Below are 20,288 nucleotides of genomic sequence, written 5' to 3'. Positions count from 1 at the left end.
TAAATAGAATTGATCGTATCTTGCGTACACCTTAGTTTTGTTTACGTTTTGACGATTTTAGTGTGGAATTTATGGAAAGAAATATAATACCAGGAGAAAGAAATTGATAATAGTATTATAATTCGTCTGTGCTTCCACTCTTTTAGTTAATTCCAGATGGAGGTTTTTATGAAAAGAATATTTGGTTGGACCTATGAAAAGAATTAACATAGACTTTAACGAGGGTCCTCGAACGTGTAATTGTTCCGACCCCCACTTTAGTGGGGAGGGAGAAACTATATACTCAAATGGGTTTTTTTGTTCAGTCAGTTTTGACTGAATTGTTTGATTGAAAATTATTTTTGGGCTAAAATTTTTGATAAAATTTTCAAAATTCAAACTTTTTTCATCAAAAATGGCACAAAATATGGTTTTTTGGTCCACTTTGTTAAAGTTTGCCAGACTTAGTGACCTAGAAACCTTAAAACAGACTCCCTACTCTCAAAAAGAGCGCTAATTTTAATTAGGCGCCGTCTGAAAGTCTTCTGGAATTTAAACTTTGCCGTTTTCTTGCCGTTAACTCGATAATTATACAAAATGCATCGTTCTTTTTTTAGTATTTGAAGAAGTCCACGCATCAGTTGGTCTCATTCGCAAACACTTGGGACACTTGGTTGGTTTGCTGGGCGCGCGATAAAGTCAGGGAGAGGTTCGACAATATCAAGGATTCTTAGAGTCAGAGACTTTTTGGTTTTTATTTTGATACTGCCTTTTTCAAAATATTTTGCTTTTGTTTTTTCAATGTTAATTACTGACCATTTTTTTATTCACGGCTTCGTTAATGACAGCTACGTAAATTTGAGGCCCAATGTAGATACAGTTTGTTTTCAGAGAACCAAAGGTTTTTATGGCTTTGAGGAAAAGTTTTATTAAAACTTAACTGCAATCTTGTCTTTTGCCTTTAATTGTTATTCTTTTGGCAGTCTGATTTTTAAGTTTAACCAATCAAAGATCTCAATTTTTTCTCAAGAGGTGCAAGTGAACCTTTTCTATTCATTCGGTTGTTACCCAATATCTCTTATGTTATTGAATGTATTTGTTTTAAGATTTTTGTGCATAATTTCCCATTTCTGCTGTTGTCTTTGTTTCTTTTGTAAATTGTAACATTATCTAACAATCTAACTGGATAAAGCTTTGCAACATTTGAAACTGAACATATTTTTGTTTTTCGTATCATATGGTTTGAAGGGCTGCGAAACCGTTCTCTTGCAGAAATTGGTAGAATTTTTTTTGCCCTTTTTTGATGTTAATTTTTGTTGTCATATGATAAATATTGTGTAATTAAAGGTCTGAGTGGCCAATAAAAGATAAACAAGTGAACTTAATAACTGATATGGGTAAATAGCTAATGGTTGATATGACTTTCGAATTGAATTTCTAAAAAAAGAGTAATAGTATTCTTCAACTTATAACTTTTTTTCTGGTTTGCGTTTTTTTTCGTATTTTACAATGTTGTATCATTTTCGTAAATTAGCCTCATTATTTAGAGCCCTTTTTAATGTTTTGTTGAATCAAAGAATAACTTTTCTGTTGTTTAAATGTTTTAAATGATGTCTTCAGGGCTTTGACAATTTGTTTCAGAAAAATTTTGTGAAGGTTAGATACTTTTCTAATTTCAGTTTTTGTGGTTCTTTTTGTTGTCAAATTGATGATCTTTTTACAAAAAGAGGTTATGATGGTCGAAAGAGACGCAAATGAAGACGTTACTTTCTCGGTGTTATTACCTTATAAATTTATTAGATTCAAAACTGTGGTTTCGTAAAGTTATTTGTGAAACTTATTAATTCAGCTTGTATTTAATGTTATTTTATAGTCCTATGATTAAGTCTCACTTTTGACAGTTGTAATCACTTTTCCGAGTAGTTGCAAGACAAACTGTCTACACTTTTAGTCGAAAGCTTTTGTTGGCTATGAATTTCGAAAACTTTGGTTTTAATAAAAAAAGAGATAGATTTTTGAGATCTGCCAATTTTATTTCCGTTAAATTGTAGCTAAGCATCTATATATACGATCCACATTTTTTGTCTAATGAAATACAATTTGCTCTTCATAACGGTTTTTTTCCTCAAATGGTCTTTTTTCTTGGAACAGCCAATTTTCATAGAACCAATCAGCGTGATTTTTGCATATTTGCTCCTTTTTTGTAGGTTTTTGTTTTCTTTTCACAGTATCACAATAATGGGCGTCATTTGATTTACAAATGTTGTGACCTTTAAAAATTGCAAACGAAGGTTTTTATTGTTTTTAGTGATCAGCTTAAATTTTAATTGATTGGGGTGACATCGTTTTCGTGCAAATTTTTAGTTTTTGCCGGTATTTGCCGTTCTTTTTGTAGTCGTATGACATATCCTGGAAAACGGAGGGCCTCAGTCGCTCTCTATTGAGGTATAAAAGACTCTCTCAATGATTTCATTTGATGCGTAATGTTTCTAATCAGTTAGAATTTAATTTTTGTTTAAAAAAAACTATGTTTTAATAAACTTTGCCCCTTTTGCTCATTTCTAGTTGACTTGTTGCCAAGTCGCATTGAGCAAAAGTCCCATTTTTTGTTCCAAAAATTTCCAGCTAATCTTCTGAGTATAAATTTTATCTGATGTCATTTTGATTTGGTTATTAGTGGTTTTCAAAAATTGGACAAGGACTTTTGGTCGTAATTAATATTTGTTACTATTTGATTTTTATTGCCGTCTTTTCTGGTAGTCATTTTATGGTAGCCACAGGTCTCATAGGCCCTCTAGAATTGATTGTTTTATTGTTTTAGTAGTATGTTGAAATATCTGTTGATATGTTAATTTTTTTATCTCTTCGTCATTTGGTAGACAATTAAGTGAAAAATGTAGATGATCGGGGTCGGAACTTAATTTGCAAACGCACATTACCGAGCCTTCTTGTTTAATTCAATATTTACCCCCACTACCTGGAATTAATAGGTCTTTTCATAAATTCCAGGTCTCGACTAGGGAGTATTAGCTTACCTGACGAGAATGTCAATAAACCATAACACTGCTCCGTAGTACGCGATGGGAGCTCCGTGTAAGATGGCAAACACAAAACCGGCCAGAGCGAGAAGCACGTGGATTCGGAAGAATGCTTCATAGAAGTATTTCCGGATGTAGTAGAAGGCAAACACCATCATACTAGCCATCAGTCCAAAGAAGATCCAGCCAGATATTACTTTAAACGACCCACCTTCTGAAAACAGAAATTTCATTGAAAATGTTACAAGACCATAAAAAGGGTGGATCTATTCTGCTTTGTCCCCCCCCCCGCTTATTGAGCATAAATTTTTTATTACCCCCAAGCGCACCACGTGCTATTTTCTTGCATAGTAACGTGCTATATAACAACATATAATTTGTAACTGGGGGTCATAAAAAGCACGGGGGGGGGGGGGGGGGGGGTGGGTGCGAAACAGAATAGATCCAAAAGAGTTCATAAGACATTAAATCTGTTTATAAATTAGCCAATTGTTCGCAATGACATCAATCGTCGAATGAAGAACTATAAACTGGTAGAACTGGTAGAAAAACGCAAACTTTGTAATTGATTCGAACAATTTTGTAGCAGTAGTAAATACTATTTATTAATTTGTTAATTTGACAAGGCTCATTCAACGATCATCGGGTTTTTTTGTTAAAAAAACTTCTGTCCACACTTTAAAAAGCAGAAAGTTTGCAGTGCCAGAAGTTAAAATTACAGAACCGTCTATACACTTAGCCCGTAGTTGAATTCCACGAACTTTCGTCATTTTAAAAGTGCTTTTTTCGTGTTTTAAGCAAGGATACAGGACTTCCTCCATTTTGCCGGCATTTGGATTATAATGCGAAAGTTTTGAAAAGCCTAATGCTGTACGTTTAGTGACTTTTATCGTGGTCTTTAACACGGGTCAAAGTATTCACAAAGTTGGACATTGAGGTAAATCTGGAATTGAAAGTATAAAAATTTGAGCTAGTATGTATAGTACTTATCTGTGTCGAAAACCAGAAGAAATTTTGGAATAGCTAGAAACATTTTAACAGAATGGCATGTGAACATTTTGAGTCCCGCCCTGGCGGAAGTTAGTTCTAATTTCATCATGAGAATCATAATGGCATTAGTTAGATTGAGTTTATCAGTCTCAGGTCACCGAGTGCAAGAACTGAGTTGCAGTGTGTGAGAAACACTGACATCTGGTTGATTAGCTTTTTTGAGAAACTCTGACATCTGATTTCATTTTACATATGACATCTGAGTGATTTGTCAAAAATATAGTGATCCGAAGAAAGCTAGAGTAAGGATTCAGTTTAGATTTAAAGCCATTATTGATTGACTAAAAAATCAGAATTCGTCACGAAAAAAGTGTTGTATATGTAAACGTTTCTAATTTCAAAAATAAGTTCCAAACTTTTTGACGTATCAAATTCTTCTTCTTTTTTAAAACAAGTTTGAGGGATCGCTAGCCCAGATGATTTTAGTTGCTTCTTATGTCTGTCTGATATTTTCGTGGACCCTCAAGGTTATTCTTTTTCAAATGAAGCTTATCCATCGGTATTAGGAGATGCCACGTCAATGTTGTTCTCTGCTCTCAGTTTTTAGTCATTAGATTGCTGATCAGCAACACTGTGCTCCAGCTATTCAATGTGATTGTCAATAAAGAGCACTGTCCTCTTCAACTGCTCCGGCTGATTGAATGAGACCTTCACTTTTTTGTGGATCAAAAAAGTAGTTGTCATTAAAACTTTTGGTGAAAAGATAGTAGCTTTGAAGGATTTGGTTCACAAAAATCTACGTCAGTGATCACTGGGAAATTCATTTTCTGTGGCAGCAATAGTTCCACAGGATTGTATTCCCCACTCTTTGAAGTCTTTTGGCGTGTCATTAAAGACTTTCGTAGAAAAGCACTAAATGACAATTTCAAGTTTGATCTCAAGGCTTTAACGGCCCGTTACACTGTCTGAACTGCTGTCTCAGCAATTCTTTTAACTGTTGGATGACAGATAGGTGATTGTATCGTTTTGTTACCCTGTGATTCACATGACTGTTTTAGGTTATCGATAATAAACTCGGGAGCGATATCAGAAACTTGCATTATTGGCATCACAAGCGTGACAAAGATTTGAGTTAGGCACGCTTTTATCGTTTTTTGATATACTTTTTTCCGCAGGAAAGGCTTCTATCCAACATCATACCGTGTCTATAGTAGCTAATTTCTTAACTTCAATCCAGTCATATCTAAACTCCAGTCGAATTGGAATCTTCACCGATGTTCTGCTTGTGGCCAAGAGGAAGTTGTTTTCCCCAGGCTAAGCTTAATTTGACCACACAAGAAAGAGACTCGCTTTTGTCTTAGCTCCTGGAGCGTACCTTCATTTTGTTCTTGCCCTTTTTCTTCGCTTTGCCAAATGTCGCGACAAAAAACAAAATCCACGCAGTACCGGATTCACTATTCGCCAAATTCAGGAGTTATCGGTCTTCCGTTGGCCTGGTCACAATTGTCATTTTCTCAAGCACGGTTCAAATAAAAGAATTTCAATATTTATTGACGTCGAGAGTTGAAGTTCTAAGAACTCGAGCTGTTTTTTATAGTATTTATCTTTGTGAAAAATAAATAGGAAATTTTGAATAGCCAGAAATATTTTTGCTGATTGGCATGTAAAGATGGCATGGCGAACAATATTTTGAAGTCCATCATGAGAGAGATGATTGCTTGAATCAGATTGGGTTCATTAGTTTGAGGTCAGTGGGTGTTAGAATCAAGTTGCTCTGGATTAGGGAATTTTTCGTCTGGCGTCTAATTGAAGTGGTCAATAAAATAGTGATTGCGTCAGAACAAAGTTAGAATCAGTATTAAATTTAATTTTGCTCCAATTGTTTATCACTCAACATCAGAGTTCTCTAGGAGGAACACTAGGTATATAGTGAACTGCTAACTTTAAGTCTAATTCTAAATGTCTCGGCATATCACATTACTCTGCTTGATGTTACTGGGAACTTCTGGTTTTTTATCGAGATTTGAGACATTTACCAAAATTTGTAAGTGACTTCTGTATTCTGTGCTTTAGCGTAACCTTCGTTAAAGAACGCAAATTGCGTGTACAAAGTGAGTTCGAAAGTTCATAGAGGTTGATTTCTGGCTATGTGTAAAGAAACTTCGAGCGTTTTAGCTTTTGGCGCTTCTTAATAAATTAATATTCTTGACCTTTAATCAATATGATTCCTAGTTTCTGTATTTGTCAATGACTTAGCATTATAGACAGCTAGAGATATTAAATGTTTTCTGAACAAAAAATTGTTTTTTATTACATCTGAGTTGCCTAAGTTCTATATTGCGCGGATTTACATACTTTATTTGAGGGTTAATCTGAGGTTCCTTGTTTATTTTGATATTTGCATTATGCTTATACAAAAGCACAAGACAAACGTTATGAGAATCAGTTCCACTCACGAAGAAAATGCTCTTCACCCTTGTGTTAGTGTACTACACTAACACAAGGATGAAGAGCATTTCCTTGTGAGTGGAACTGATTCTCATAACGTTTGTCTTGTGCTTTTGTCTTAGCATAATGCAAATATCAAAATAAACAAGGAACCTCAGATTAGCACGTGCGCCTGGGTGTCATAAAAGATTTATGCTCACTAAGTGCTCACTAAGATTGGGGGTCGAGGTGTCAATGCTAAAAATCGCTAAAAAATGTAAGTTTTGCGTTGATTGCGGTGAAAAGATGTAAGAATTGCAATTTTAGCGTTGAAAGCGATGAAAAAAGTTAATTGAACACTAAGAATCGCAAATCTTACAAAAATTCACCACGAAAAATTACTGTATCTTTTTTGCTGTGAATTTTCCTAAGATTTGCGGTTTTCAGCGGCGAATTTTTTATTTTCACCGCTTAAGCGATGAAAAAAAAATTCACCGCTAAAAACCGCAAATCTTACAAAATTTCAATGCATTTCTTTTTCATAACGTTTATTGAATCTGATTTAAATTCACAAGAAATATAAATTAAGTAAGTGAGAGATTGCGCAGTGGAATAATACGTTGTTGACATGCAGGAGATGAGAGTTTCGAACCCGTGTACAGCAGTTTTTTTTTTATGAAATCCGGTGAATGCGGTGAAAAAAATTTCACCGCTAAAAACCCAAACCCGCTAAAAATTCACCGCATTCATCGCAAAAAGATGCGGGCGCTTTGCTGTGAAAATTATATTTTTTACCGCTTTTCACCGAAATTCTTGCATTTTTTTCGACCAAATCTCGACCCGGGGGGGGTGGGTTGGAACAGAATAGAGCCGAGAAAATTTGCACTGCCCAAAGGAGTCTAATGTAGACCAGGCGATTGTCTGATTTCTGCTTGATGTTTTTGTCTGCCAAATTTCCTGACCGTACTTTTCGGGTCGTTTTCTAATAGTTGCTTCATATATGCAATGATTGCACAGACGATGGGTATACTTCTTAAGTCATTATTTTTTTACCCAGCTTCATTTTTTTGTTTATTTTTATATAGTCTGTTGTTATTATTTTTTAATATAATTTTTGAACCAATTGCGGAATTCAAAATTTTGGTCTGAAAAATAGAGATGAAATATTCCAGCGTCATATTTTACGCGTAGTTGACATCAAAACCCAGGTTTGAGAGGCCAGACGTAAGCGACCTCTGATCAGACACAAGTCCAACGCACACGGTGTGTTTCAAGATCAAAATTACAGGGTCTGGAATTTGGTGCGAGAGCACAAAAGTCTGATCAGAGGTTGCTTCAGTCTGAGCAGAGGCCATTTCCATCTGGGTTGGTCTGATCAGAGACGGATTCAAGCGCACATTAGTCTGATCAGTGAAGATTTCGAGAGCAATTGAGTCTGATCAGAGACCATTTCGAGCGCATTTTTTTCGAGCGCAATATTCTGTTCATGAGATACTTTCGAGCGCACAATAGTCTGATCAGAAGTAATTTTGTGCGCACAATCGTCTGGACAATGGTCTGATTTCGGTCTGACCAGAAGGTCATTTCCGCCTGGCAAGGTCTGGTCAGAGACAACTTTGAGCCCACTCCGAGCGCACTTCAGTCTGATCAGAGGTCAATTCAGGATCGCACCTCAACCTCGGAACAAAACACAGAATTTACTTACTTCAAGCTAGCCGATGGATTTTAATAGCAAAGTTTGATAGCAATTATGGTTTGGTTTGTTTGTTATCATCAGGAGAGAACAACAATCTACATGCATTAATTGCTGAAAATATTAACCTTCTTCCTCTTCCTCTTCGTACCCTTCATCATGGTGGTGCCCGCCCTCTGCTGTCAGTCCGTGAATAAGTGACGTCACAACTACAATCAGAGCAACCAGCTGGTGGAGCAGAAGAAGGCGCTCGTACGTGATACCGCTCAAAAATGTTACAATGGAGTTCTTTCATCACAGTTGTTGTTAACAGTCGCATGCTCTTATAGTAATTAAACCGATTTAACCGAATAAGGAAATAAAGCCTTTCACTTTTATAATGAGGACGCTTGATAAGGGATTTTTGCATTCTGGAAGCGATCACTTTGCAACTCTCATTTATTACTCCTTTTAAAATGGTTTCATAATTTATATTTTTAAAAACAAATGATAAGACAACACAAAACAATTTGTTATTAACGTATAGTGAACTTACAGTTTTAATATTAATAAAAATAGCAGGACAAGTCCTGACACAATTCAACAAATTTTCATTCACTAAAAAGAAAAAAATGGCCCAGAATGGACTATAAATGGATTGAGAAAACCATTTAGAAAATAATCATATAAAAAATCGAAAAAACACGCCGCATGTGAACGAAAAATCACTACCGATGAAGCGAATTTTGTGCAAACGCCTTTTCTCACTCCATTTTAAAATTGAAATGAAAGCCTTTTTCGCGCCACTTCTTGTTGTGGCGTGATCAAAATCATCTCTTCAATTTGACTTCAAGAATCACAAAAATGTGAGAACACATCTTAAGAAAACGTAGCCTGAAGACTCCGGAACTGACTGGAAGTACACATTCTTTTAGGCCCCAACCAATGACTCAGGGAATAAATGAGCCTATAATTAAATCTACTAGTCTCATTTTCTAATAATAAAAGGAAAGATAACAAGATAACTGCCAAAAAATATCTGGAAAAACATTTGATAAAGTTTCATCAAGCTGGGCCACTGAAAACCACAATTGCCAGAACAACTCCTAACACAAAAAAAATTTTATTCAATAACTGCCAACCCTTTGATTTAAAAAAACAAGAGAAGCGCTAAATACGGGAAACCGAGGAAAAGGGAAGAAAACGAAAACACTTGTTTCAAACTTGTTTAAAAAACTCCAAAAAAGTTAAAATGTTAACTTTCGATGGTTGTTCTTGGAAATCCTTATTAAATTCGTCTGTTCAATCAAGGCACTATACAACTTCAGTCGGTGAAAGGCTAAACAACAATAAAAATGCAAAAAAACGAAAACGGTAAGAAATGACAAACTTATACATTTTTTTTCAGCAAAAATGACATATATAAAACCTTGAACTGTCAAAACTTAGCAGCAATAATTATAGAATAGCTCTAGGTATATAGTGAAGAATAGCGCTAGGTATATAGCGAAAAGCCTAATTCAGAAGAAATAGGCATAAAAAAACTTTAAAAAGAGACAAAAGTTGGCAAAAAGTTGATTTATTTACCCAATTTTTCTCAACAAACACAATACAAAATTGAAATCTAATGAATCAAAAGACCACCTGAACCACTAAATAACTATTTTCAACAAAAAAGTTCTCAAGATAATAAAAAAAATGAAATTAGATTACAAAAATTGCCACAAAGGCGTCTAACAAGGCAAAATGGCAAAAATAGCTCAAAGTTGCGCCTTAAACTTTAATATTTGGTCGGATGTTCAAAAAGCTTCTAAGCTACGTAATACCCCATTTAAATAATGAAGACAAACGACGTTATCCGATAAATTTAAATTGAAACTGGAAGAACTTTTTCGAAAAGCCGCACGTGATGAAGAAACTTTGCTCGCTCAGTGGAATTTTTTTACATCTTCATTTCTCGCTCTCTCAGGAAAATGCTTAAACGAAAACCACTCCAAATTTTCTCTCTGATTTTAACCTTTGTTCAGCTGATTGGCTTAAGCACTTTTTTTCACGTGTGGCATTTGACTTTTGCTAAAACATACCCTCTAATATAGAAGTCAACGATTTAAAAAAAGATCACCATAATTCCTCTTCGAGTCGTAAAATAAAGAAAGCACCCCAATACAATTCAAGTTTTTATGAATTGCAATAAGAATATAACCGAGCTTGGTTTTACCGAGCTAGGTAGGTCACTTACGTGGCAAAAATTTGATTCATTTAGAAATCAGTATGTTCGACTGCGTTACATTCTGATTGTATGGAAGCAATTTCTTTCATTTATTCAAAAGAATTTTTATATGATCAATTATCTACTAAATTAACTTTTTCGATTTTCAAATTTAGTTTTGCTTCATTTCGGAATTTCACCAATAAGAGAGCTTATGAAAATGAGCGACTTTTTGCAATTATACAAATCCGCTCCTAGTTTTCCCTCTCCTAGGACAAAGAAACCAACCTTCTTAAACGTTCTGAAAATTTAATTGAAACAGCATTTTGACGACTCTACTCCCCCCCCCCCCAATAAATTACCAAGATCTGATGCAATTATTTTGTTTTTGTACTCTCCTTGGAGTACCTCTCTTGTGGTTTTACAACATACTGATATAAATGATATAGATGATATAGATGATATAAATAATAGATAAAGGGTTTATGCCTTAGTAAAGAATATTGTACCATTCTGCGTCACGCATAGACTCATGCCAGCCAGTACTTATAAAAAAATGTACTTAATTACTATGTGGATGAATTATATTTGCAAGAACTCTAAATTTTTATTCAGTTTTGCGACAGTTAACAAAATTTGTTTGTGCCTTTGAACTGAAGAGAAAGGTGAAAAAAATAGCCCATGATGCAATGTTTCCTGTCGCCCCATAGTTGCAGCATTTCAGACCTTCCCATAAAGAAAACGCCAGAATGATTCCGGGCAACAGGATCAATTCGCCCAAAGTCACACTGAATTGCCAGAAGAAGAACACCCTAAAGGGCAGCTAAAATTAACACAGTTTTGACGTCTTTCTAATTTTACCCCCCCCCCCCCCACACACACACACACACACACACGCACGAATTTATAGCCTCATCTATCGTGGTATGCGTTATTTGACCACTAAGCTGGAAGGTTACAATAGGAATGACCCTATTTTTGGTCGACATAAAATTAGGGGCAGTTAGTCATATATTGGGCATGTGCCGACGAGTACTTTGACCTACCACAATCAAGATATTGCACGTACTTCATGCCTTGACTATCAATTTCGACCAACCAGAGAAGCTCAGTCTGATAAACATTTGAACTTTTCAGCTGCTAAATATATTCCTGACATTACCCGGAATTAGCTTAATATTGAGAATACATTTTGTATGGAATGCGGTGAGCTTATATTATAAATGAATTGCTTTGAACATGTAACTTAATTGCATTTTTAACAATTCAGTTTTTTTTTATTTTTTCTTCAATGTGTACATTTGTCTTCTTCAATGTTTTTGAAAAATTCAATTTTGTTGGTCATTTTAACGACACATGTTTTAAGATCAGAGTTGTAAACATGTGTAGAATTGAGTTACACTAGGCTAATTGAGTTCAAATTTGATTGAAATTTAGATATATGTGCACCCAATTTTCACAAAGCGTGCTTTTGGGGGTAGCGTGAAAATTCGGGACAATCTTTCTTTAATTTCCACTACCCAAGTCACCAGTTTCCACACTATAGGTAACTCTTTCTGAATAACTAAGATAGTGTCAAGTTGACTGAAATGAAAAAAAAAGCCAAATTGGTGATTAATTTCAAAAATTTCCTTCTTTGTACTAGTTGCTAATTAAGAGGAAAATCAACAGTTTTGGGTGGAAAATGCTGAATCGATGAAATTGGTATGTTAATCGTAAAAATTGGTAGCAGAGTTTTATGATTTAGTTCAACGTAGTTTATTTTTCTTCAATGTTTTGAAATTGTAGATGATTTTTCTTCAATGTTTTTTGAAAATTTAATTTACACAGTTAAACAAAATTTATTACATTATGTCACCACAAGCAATATCTTAACTTCATTGGAAAATTTTGGGGTACCTCAGCGTGTGTGTGTTTGTGTGTGTGTGGGATTGTGCGTTCGTTCTAATGCCAATCACGTATCGTGACACAAGATTCTATTACTTGTTGTCACTGTTTTTGCGTGCAAGCTGAATTATGGTTGAGTCGTTCTCGGTGCCAATGCATTTGGAATGTTGTTTTGCCATCAGAATCCAATTGAAGCAAAACATTGTTTTGAAACTCAAAAACTTCAAAAACGCAAATAACAAATGGTTTGATATTCAGAATGCAAATGTATTTTACAGAGCGGAGCTTTATAAAATATGGTTTTAAGTCTTTTTAACGGACTGGCAGACTGTATGGAGTCAACTTCAACGAAGTAACTCAGTGAAGAACTAACCTTGTATGGAATATCCTGAGAATGTTCCACCTGATTTTATAGAACAATTTGGGTGGCTGAACCAAAGCTGTGAAAGGAAGTTCGGTTCCCATGTCTTCGAACGGCTCCCAAATGCCCGTTTCCTGTTTTCGTTTAAAAAGAAATAGAATTAATAAAGGTTTTTTCTAGTTGCGTGATCATGTTCACACGCGTCTTTATTTCCATGCATTCATACTTTTTAAAAGCGTGCAAGTTAAAACAAAAATTTTTGTTATTACAATTGGTGGCCCAACAGTGAGAAACTTCTCAATGATTTTTTAATGGCTCAAAAAAGTCGTGAGAATAAATCAGAGGAGATAGTGCATTTTTAATGAATTATCACGTAATCGGAATTCTTCTCAAGTTTCACCAAATATGTATCATGAATACTTTTAATTACTTAAGAAATGTTTTGGATTGTTTAAAAATGATCTAGAAATTTTAATTTAATTTTAAGGTTTGTTGAAGCCTAGTGATAGGCGGATTCAATTCTTGCAAGATTCTTGCAAGATGATCCAAAACTTGCACAAATCTTGCAACAATCTTGCAAAAAAAATCCTACCACAAAACCTTAAAAGGCCGTGGCTGTTCATAGCTATGGCTAGTAATTTAAACTTCTTGCACGATTCTTGTAAAATTTTGCATTCCTAAAAATCATGAAAGCAGTTTCTAGAGTGAAAACTACTGAAAAAGAGATAAAAAATATTAAAAGACGTCAGGGAAATGCAGATGAATAACCAAGCAAAAATAGTGTCAGTACAATTGTGGCATCATTTTAGAGCAAGTTGGAAGAATAGAGTGGGCTTTAGCTGATTTTCAGCTTTTCCTCAGTTCAATTCATAGCTAATTTTTTTCAAAATTTTGCAATCAATTTTTCAATAAAAGCAATCAATTACGCCAGAGAAGTGTTGATCCTATTTGCATCTCATTTTTTTTTCAGTTTTTCAAACAGTTTAGCTTCATAGTCACACGGTGTAGTTACTGTTGATTCCTAATATAAGATAATTGTCAAAGTTCTTCCTTAGTTTCTCCAGGAGATCTAAACAACACGACCGAAAGAAATTGTCTACTACCAGATTGTCCTCTAACAGATGGCGCAATTCAGCGGTTACAATTTCAAAATTTTCAAGCCATATAGCCTATAGTCAAATGATTTAAAATGGTTGAAACTTCGATTGAACAGTGTTCGGACCAAAAAAATAAAGATTTCGTAACACCTGAGAGCTATATAGCCACACTATGATTTGTTGGATGAATCGTTTATCAACAAAACATACAACCTTTGCAATGATTAGATTATGTTGTAAACAAATGTAATGAGTCAGAATGAAAAACTAAATTTTGTCATATTTCAATTTCCAATACTCAATTTAACTGTTCAATTTACAGATAATGGAGCCACACCAAGCGCTTTCTGCCATAATTTAAAATATTTTGTTCCATTATTAAAACAATTTGTCTAATAGCGTCTATATTAGAGCTATATTATCTTATTACGAATCGTTACGCATTAAATTTTTGGTTCTTGGTGCAATGTTAGAAGAGGACCAATTTAACTTAAGTGAACCTGTGATGGTTTTACGAGGAAACTAATCTGATATCAACTTTTGCTAAAAATAAAGATAAAATTTTGCGCTTAAATACTTTCTCCAGATTTAGGCGTACATTAAAAATTCACTATTTAATTGAAATTGTTGCCTAATTTCTTTTCAATTACAAATCGATTTTCATAATTGGTTTCAATTGGCTTGTTTCAGCTCACTTTAATAAATGACAAAACTTTCCATAAATATTTCATTCACCTTGAAGTTGACCTCCTTTTTACAATTGTACGCAGAATTAGTTATTGAGCTCACGATATTATAAAAAAAATTTGTTAATGAAAGAAGGTTGAGAAAAAACAACCTAATGTAAATTGTACATAAGATAAGCTTGACATAGCTTGACAAAGCTCTTCCTAATCAGCGTACACTTGGCTAGAGAAAACGCGCCTTGAGGAATAAGAAGGAACATGAGAATGGGTTATAAGAGATGACCAAGTTCATTAGCTTAAGAACAGTTGGTGTAATGGTTAGCATACTAGACTTGCAAGTAAGAGATGCTGGTTGGAATCCCGTACTGGTACAATTTGAGAGTGGTTTTGTTTGCTTAGACCACCTATCAAATAAAGACTATAACTGGCCTCCTGCATGATATAAAGATTTTGAGGGTTTTTATTGATAACGATTTCAAAATATCATTTTCTTTATTATATATATATATATATATATATATATATAAATTATATATATATATAAAATTGAGTCGTTAGAGGGTTTCGATTGTTTTCTTATTTGCAATATATCACTTGCATATATATATATATATATATATATATATATATATATATATATAAATATACATGCAAATGATATATTGCAAATATGAAAACAATCGAAACCCTCTAACAACTCAATTTTTCCCCAAGAAAAGAAAACACTGAAGGGGTCTTTTCAGGGAACCATTCAGCGATTCAAGAGCGTTGCAACCTTTGAATCTTTCACAAAAAAAACGATGGTTTACTTAACAATAAAAGTCAGACTGCTATAAAATTCCTAACACCGAAATATTTTGTTTTTGGATGGAACAAAATTGAGCTAAAAAGTTAAACAAAATTAATGGAAAATTCGAAATTAATAGTTTCCTGTTTTAAGAGTAAATCTAAGAAGAAAAGCTATGAGGAAATGAAGAAAATTCCAGCAATGGTGATGTAAGTCAACGACCATAGCAATAGCTTAGAAGGCTCCTTAAAAATATACGTATAAATAAACGTATAAATAGGTATAAATAAACGCATTTCCATTGAAAAACTGACACAATGTTTGTACCAGTTAAAATAATGTCATGGTTTTGAGAATTTTTCCCTAATATTATTGGTCAAAACAGACCTTTTTTTAATGAATTTTTGGATAAGATTTCAAGTCTTGATCAGTATTAAGCGATTAAGCAGCATTAAGTAAGTGGTCGTCTCTTACATTTAACGAAATGTGATCGTTTGCTATGCTATTTTTACTCGGTGTGAACAATGGACCGCTTGCAGACCTCGGCACATCGACTTCCACCGCTGAATGCGTCATCTCTTTTTCTCTTGACGATGATCCAGTTTTGCCATTTCTGGTGGATCTTTCTTCTTCTGGCATATTGTTTTCAGGACTGTAACCGGCGTTGACGTTAGCATTGCCGGCCATTTCTTTTCTTTTGAGTTGAATTTCTATTTGATTCAATTTGTAAACACAAGGCCACGATACGATAATTTAGTTTAAAAAATTATTTTTTCTCAATGGTCGCTGATGGCTCATATGGTTTTATGGGAGTTAATTTTACTCAAAGGACAGAAAGACAAATTCGCGGCGTATCATATCTGCAGATATTAATGAAAAAGTGACTGTTAATTGAAAAAAATAATTGAGAGGTTATGAGTATGAAATGATTTTCAGAGCTAGCGTACAGATTAGTTTATAAGCCAGCCCGCATCATGAATTGCAATTAATTGATAATTGAATAAAAAGTGTTAAACGAAAGGCAAGTTTTGGCTTAATTATATACGGTGCTAGATTGTGGCAATGAAGGTGTGTTTTGTGAATCGTTGTTGCATATAAGTATATTTGCAAAATAGATTGAATTTTTCAGACAATTTTTGTACGAAATACGTCCAGAAAAAGATTATACACGGAGGAAAAAAATGGGACATAAGCATTTCTGAACCAAAAAAAAACATTGAATAATTATTTTTTTGCTCTTGAGGTCAAACATGAATGTTTTTTTTTGTATTTTGTTACAGCCAAGATTATTGTTTGTATCAAATTATTCCTAAATAACCTATTAAATCTGCAGTGAAAAAATGAGAACCGCTTGCAGAACTGTGCAACTAAAAGCCCATTCCTATTACACTGTTTAGTAATTTCGTCATTGCAGTGCAGTGAACCGAAATTGGATGAAACTTGATATGAAACATGCTGAGACAAGGTTAATCTCTGCAAGATCTGACCGCGGGCACTTGTCAAAAAATATCAGGATGTGTAAAAACATGTGTAGGCAAGATTTTTCCATCACTATTTCCAAGACATTCAAAGAAGATAAACCAGTAAATTGCAAGACAAAGTTGTAAAAACTAAATAACACTTTTAAATAAGATTGAATAACCAATTACTACACGAAAATCAGCTCCTGTTCAATGATTTAAGCTTTAATTGAGGAACACTGTTTCGCTCTAAAATTTTTGAGAGGATGAAATACACAGTACAAACCTTTTTCTGTACGCAGTACAAATTTTCTATAGGACCATTATCCATGTGAAACCAGCAGCAAAAAGACCTAAATGAAACTACGCGACAGTTAAGACCCAGACGTAAGTTTTGAAAACAAAATGAATTGCCAAATGGTAAGATAACTTTTCTTATGTTATCAAAGAATCTAAAACAGATAAAAATTTACAAGACATTCTTAGTTTAAAAACTTTTCAAAGACTCAATTGTGATTCAACCTTTACAGAAATTGCAATACAATGAGTTTCTAAATATATCCTTATTTAACAATATGAGGGAATTAACTCGGTCGTTAGAGATGCATCTGGGCACTTTTTCACTATTATTGTTAGTAAACAAGCGTTCTCTCTGATAGCCGGAGATCATGAACTGTCTTTGATCAATTTACTCACACTTGCTAAACTTGAAATCTCAAATTTAATAATTTGCAAAAGGGTTGAGAAAATTAAAAAGGTTTTAGTGTCTTTATCAGTCCTTTGCATCATCTGCTCCTCAATGATTTCAGTTTATATTGTCAAGCTTTTTCTATCAACGATTCTTTTCTATCAACGATTCTTTTTTATCACGATATATCTGTGTTCCACAGTTTGCCAAAAGTATAGTAATCGTGCAAAACTAAATCTTAAAGTTTCAGTTTTCCTCTTTCATATGGAGCATACAAGACATCTTCACCAGCCTTATTTGACACGAGTAGAACCGAGAAAAATCTGAGCTAATGAAAATTTAATTTCACTAAAAATTTGCTAAAAACATAAATCGCGGATAATTACTATTCATCCACTTAAATTGAAAGTATGAAAACCAACATAACTTAACGGAATCGAGAAACAAAATTTTAAGAACACGTGATGAGCTTTTGGGGAATTTTTTCAGATGATCAGATCCTTTCCTGTCGAACTGTATCAATATTGCAATGAAGCCTAAAAAAATATAAAATATGAATTTTTTAGGCACACACTTAGATGTCATAAGAAGATCAAGAAATTCGTGTTTCAAACGGATGCAGAAAAAGAACCCCTTTTTTGAACGTCAATTATTACAATGTTGCGGCAATCAATGTGCGTTTCTGATGGCTGTGATGTGTTTTCAATTGATGAAACTTGTTCCATTGATCGGTGGGATCGCTGTGATATTTCATGTCACTGCAATCCAAGATCGGGTGGCCTTTAAGGTAAAGATTATTTTTTATCCATAGACCAACTCATTTTTTCCCATTCGCCTGGAGTGAGTCAAAATTTTGCTGATATCTCTTGTTAGATTGTAATAGCTTTCAAAAAACAAGACACTTGTTACTTGCTCACATTTCAAAATATAGATTACGTGGCCGTGATTCAAGCTACTGAAAAACTCTCGTCTTTATAGATAATCTTGCAGTAGTCGCAGATTTTACGCCATAAGTAAAAGTAAGAATAAGAACTGAACGCAACCACATTTGTGGTTTACCGTTCAATTCCTATATTTACGATTAATCAAAGATTAAATGACACACGTAAGAACACTTATTTTCACTCGTTTTATTTTAGCTTCACAGATTCAGTTTCATTTTTGTTTTAACGATATGAAAAAAATCGTTAAAGCTAAATCTTTGAAGCTAAAATAAAACGAGTGAAATTACTTGTTCTTACGTGTATTATTTAATCTTTGATTAATCGTAAATATAGGAATTGAACCGTAAACCACGAATGGGGTTGCGTTTAATTCTGATAATTACAATTACTGTCATTAGTTTGAGGTGACTTCTGCAGATTCAGGTAATTTTGCTCAAAACACATTTGAATAGGAGACGTCACAATGATAAGCACGACTTATACTGCAGTGGAGGAATTTCAGCAGTGGAGATTTTTTGGAAATTCCATTAACCGTAACTGAGTTTCTTAGGCTCTGTTCCTATCACGCTTACTCATTTTGTGATTCAGCTGAACTATTTGACACTGTTGCTTGAATTTCGTAAACGAGTAGCACTAACTCTTTGCTCGTGTAATTTTAATGATGGATCGAACATTATATTTATGAGCCATTTGATTTCAGCTCTTGCAATATAATTGTACCTTGCAAAAATATGGCGTTTTAGGATGATAATCGTTTGAAAAAACTTCAGAAAAGGAAATGATTAAAACAGATTGCGCAAAAATATTAAATAGATTTTGAAAAAAATTTCTCAAAAATATGGCGTTTTAAAATATTCTTTTATAAAAATTACTTGAGAAAACGAAATGAATTAAATAAATTGCATGTTTGAAATCAGTTCTGGTTTAGACAACAATTTTGCATTTTTTTTAAATCAAATGAATGAGTCTTTACCGCTAATGATCTCTCGGTTTGTCCGATTATAAGATTTTATTAAGACAGTTAGTCCCCGGGTTGAGATTTTGGCGAAAGAATAATGTGAGGATAGTGGTGAATAGCAGTAAAAAAATATTTCACCGCAAAGCGCCCGCATCATTTTGGCGATGAATGCAGCGAAAGCGTTGAGATTTTGTCAGATTTGCGGTAAATTTAGTGTCGAATTTTTGTGGTAATTTCGGTGAAAAAATTCAGCGCTAAGATTCGAAGCTTACAGAAATTAACCGCTAAATTCAACGCAAATTCTACAAAAATTCGCGCGCTTTCACCACATTAATCGCTAAAAGAAACCGAAGCTTTGCGCTGAAATTTTTTTCTAACTCTATTCACCGCAATTCTTAGCATTATTCGACAAATTTCCGCCAATTGAAGGTCAGCTTCATTAAATTCAGCTCCCAAACGAACGCTTGTTGTTTTAACGCGTCTTTGGGCCATATATCTTAAACATTTTTTCGCCAGAGCGTTTTTATACTTTTTCTATTTTTCTTACCCTAACCAGCACTCAGACTGGTTTTTGTCAACGTCAATGCAGCCTCCAGACATTCTTCTTCTCAGAAATGACCACATTTTATTGACAAATATTTGTCGAAGATGTCTCATAGTCAAGTTAAAAACCCATTTTGAGATTTTCCAGTGTGATCTGTTTTTTTTTCACTTCGGGCCTGGGACCGGCAGTGGTGGACTTAAAATAACTACAGGAGAATTGAGCAGAGCACTAGGTAGAAAAACTGGCTCAAAATTCTGTCTTCAAAACAAAATAAAATAAGACAGAACAAAACACATAATATGAAAGGCTAAAAATTGTAATTCTTTCACCTTTCCACCGCTTTCAACGCAATCCTTACATTTTGTAAAGAAATTTTTAGCGTTCACGAATCAACCAGGGTCGCACCATTGACAAATAAATGGTTTTTGTGTATTTAGTCTGCAGGGACGACTTTAACAGTAAACATCCTGAAGAAACACTGCTAAGAACTTGGGATTTATGCTACTTCAGTGCTATCTATAACTCATGATAGTTAACATTACAACAGCGTTGTTATTGCCA

The 20,288-nt window shown here is 34.1% G+C and overlaps 2 protein-coding genes across 2 annotated transcripts in view; both read right to left on the bottom strand.

Moving 5' to 3' along the window:
* The window catches only part of LOC142344375 (uncharacterized), a 13,431-nt gene extending 4,398 nt beyond the window's left edge, over window positions 1-9,033 (bottom strand). The window contains exons 1-3 of the mRNA XM_075395977.1: window positions 9,001-9,033; window positions 8,256-8,415; window positions 3,015-3,231 (exon numbers count right to left, since the gene is read on the bottom strand). Of these exons, the coding sequence (XP_075252092.1) occupies window positions 3,015-3,231; window positions 8,256-8,415; window positions 9,001-9,033 (410 nt within the window). The remainder of the gene's footprint in view (window positions 1-3,014; window positions 3,232-8,255; window positions 8,416-9,000) is intronic.
* A 1,889-nt stretch (window positions 9,034-10,922) lies between these two features.
* LOC142344369 (uncharacterized) lies at window positions 10,923-15,875 on the bottom strand. Its single transcript, XM_075395965.1, has 3 exons — window positions 15,608-15,875; window positions 12,576-12,697; window positions 10,923-11,127 (listed from the first exon to the last, which is right to left on the bottom strand). Exons 1-3 carry the CDS (start codon window positions 15,818-15,820, stop codon window positions 10,923-10,925), a joined length of 540 nt encoding a protein of 179 aa, XP_075252080.1. The 5' UTR covers window positions 15,821-15,875.
* Between the last annotated feature and the right edge of the window lie 4,413 nt (window positions 15,876-20,288).

Source organism: Convolutriloba macropyga, chromosome 1 (genome assembly GCF_964194025.1).
Source record: "Convolutriloba macropyga chromosome 1, txConMacr16.3, whole genome shotgun sequence".
NCBI classification, from domain to species: domain Eukaryota; kingdom Metazoa; phylum Xenacoelomorpha; order Acoela; family Convolutidae; genus Convolutriloba; species Convolutriloba macropyga.
The sequence above is the reverse complement of the archived record's forward strand: the minus strand, read 5'-3'. Positions and strand labels throughout refer to the sequence as shown.

Excerpts from the sequence above, each read along its gene's own strand:
- LOC142344369 (XM_075395965.1), bottom strand. The coding sequence starts at position 15,820 with ATGGCCGGCAATGCTAACGTCAACGCCGGTTACAGTCCTGAAAACAAT. Across the intron at positions 12,698-15,607 it reads ACGATCACATTTCGTTAAAT|GAAACGGGCATTTGGGAGCC; the intron begins GTAAGAGACGAC and ends AAACGAAAACAG. Across the intron at positions 11,128-12,575 it reads CTCAGGATATTCCATACAAG|GGTGTTCTTCTTCTGGCAAT; the intron begins GTTAGTTCTTCA and ends GCTGCCCTTTAG.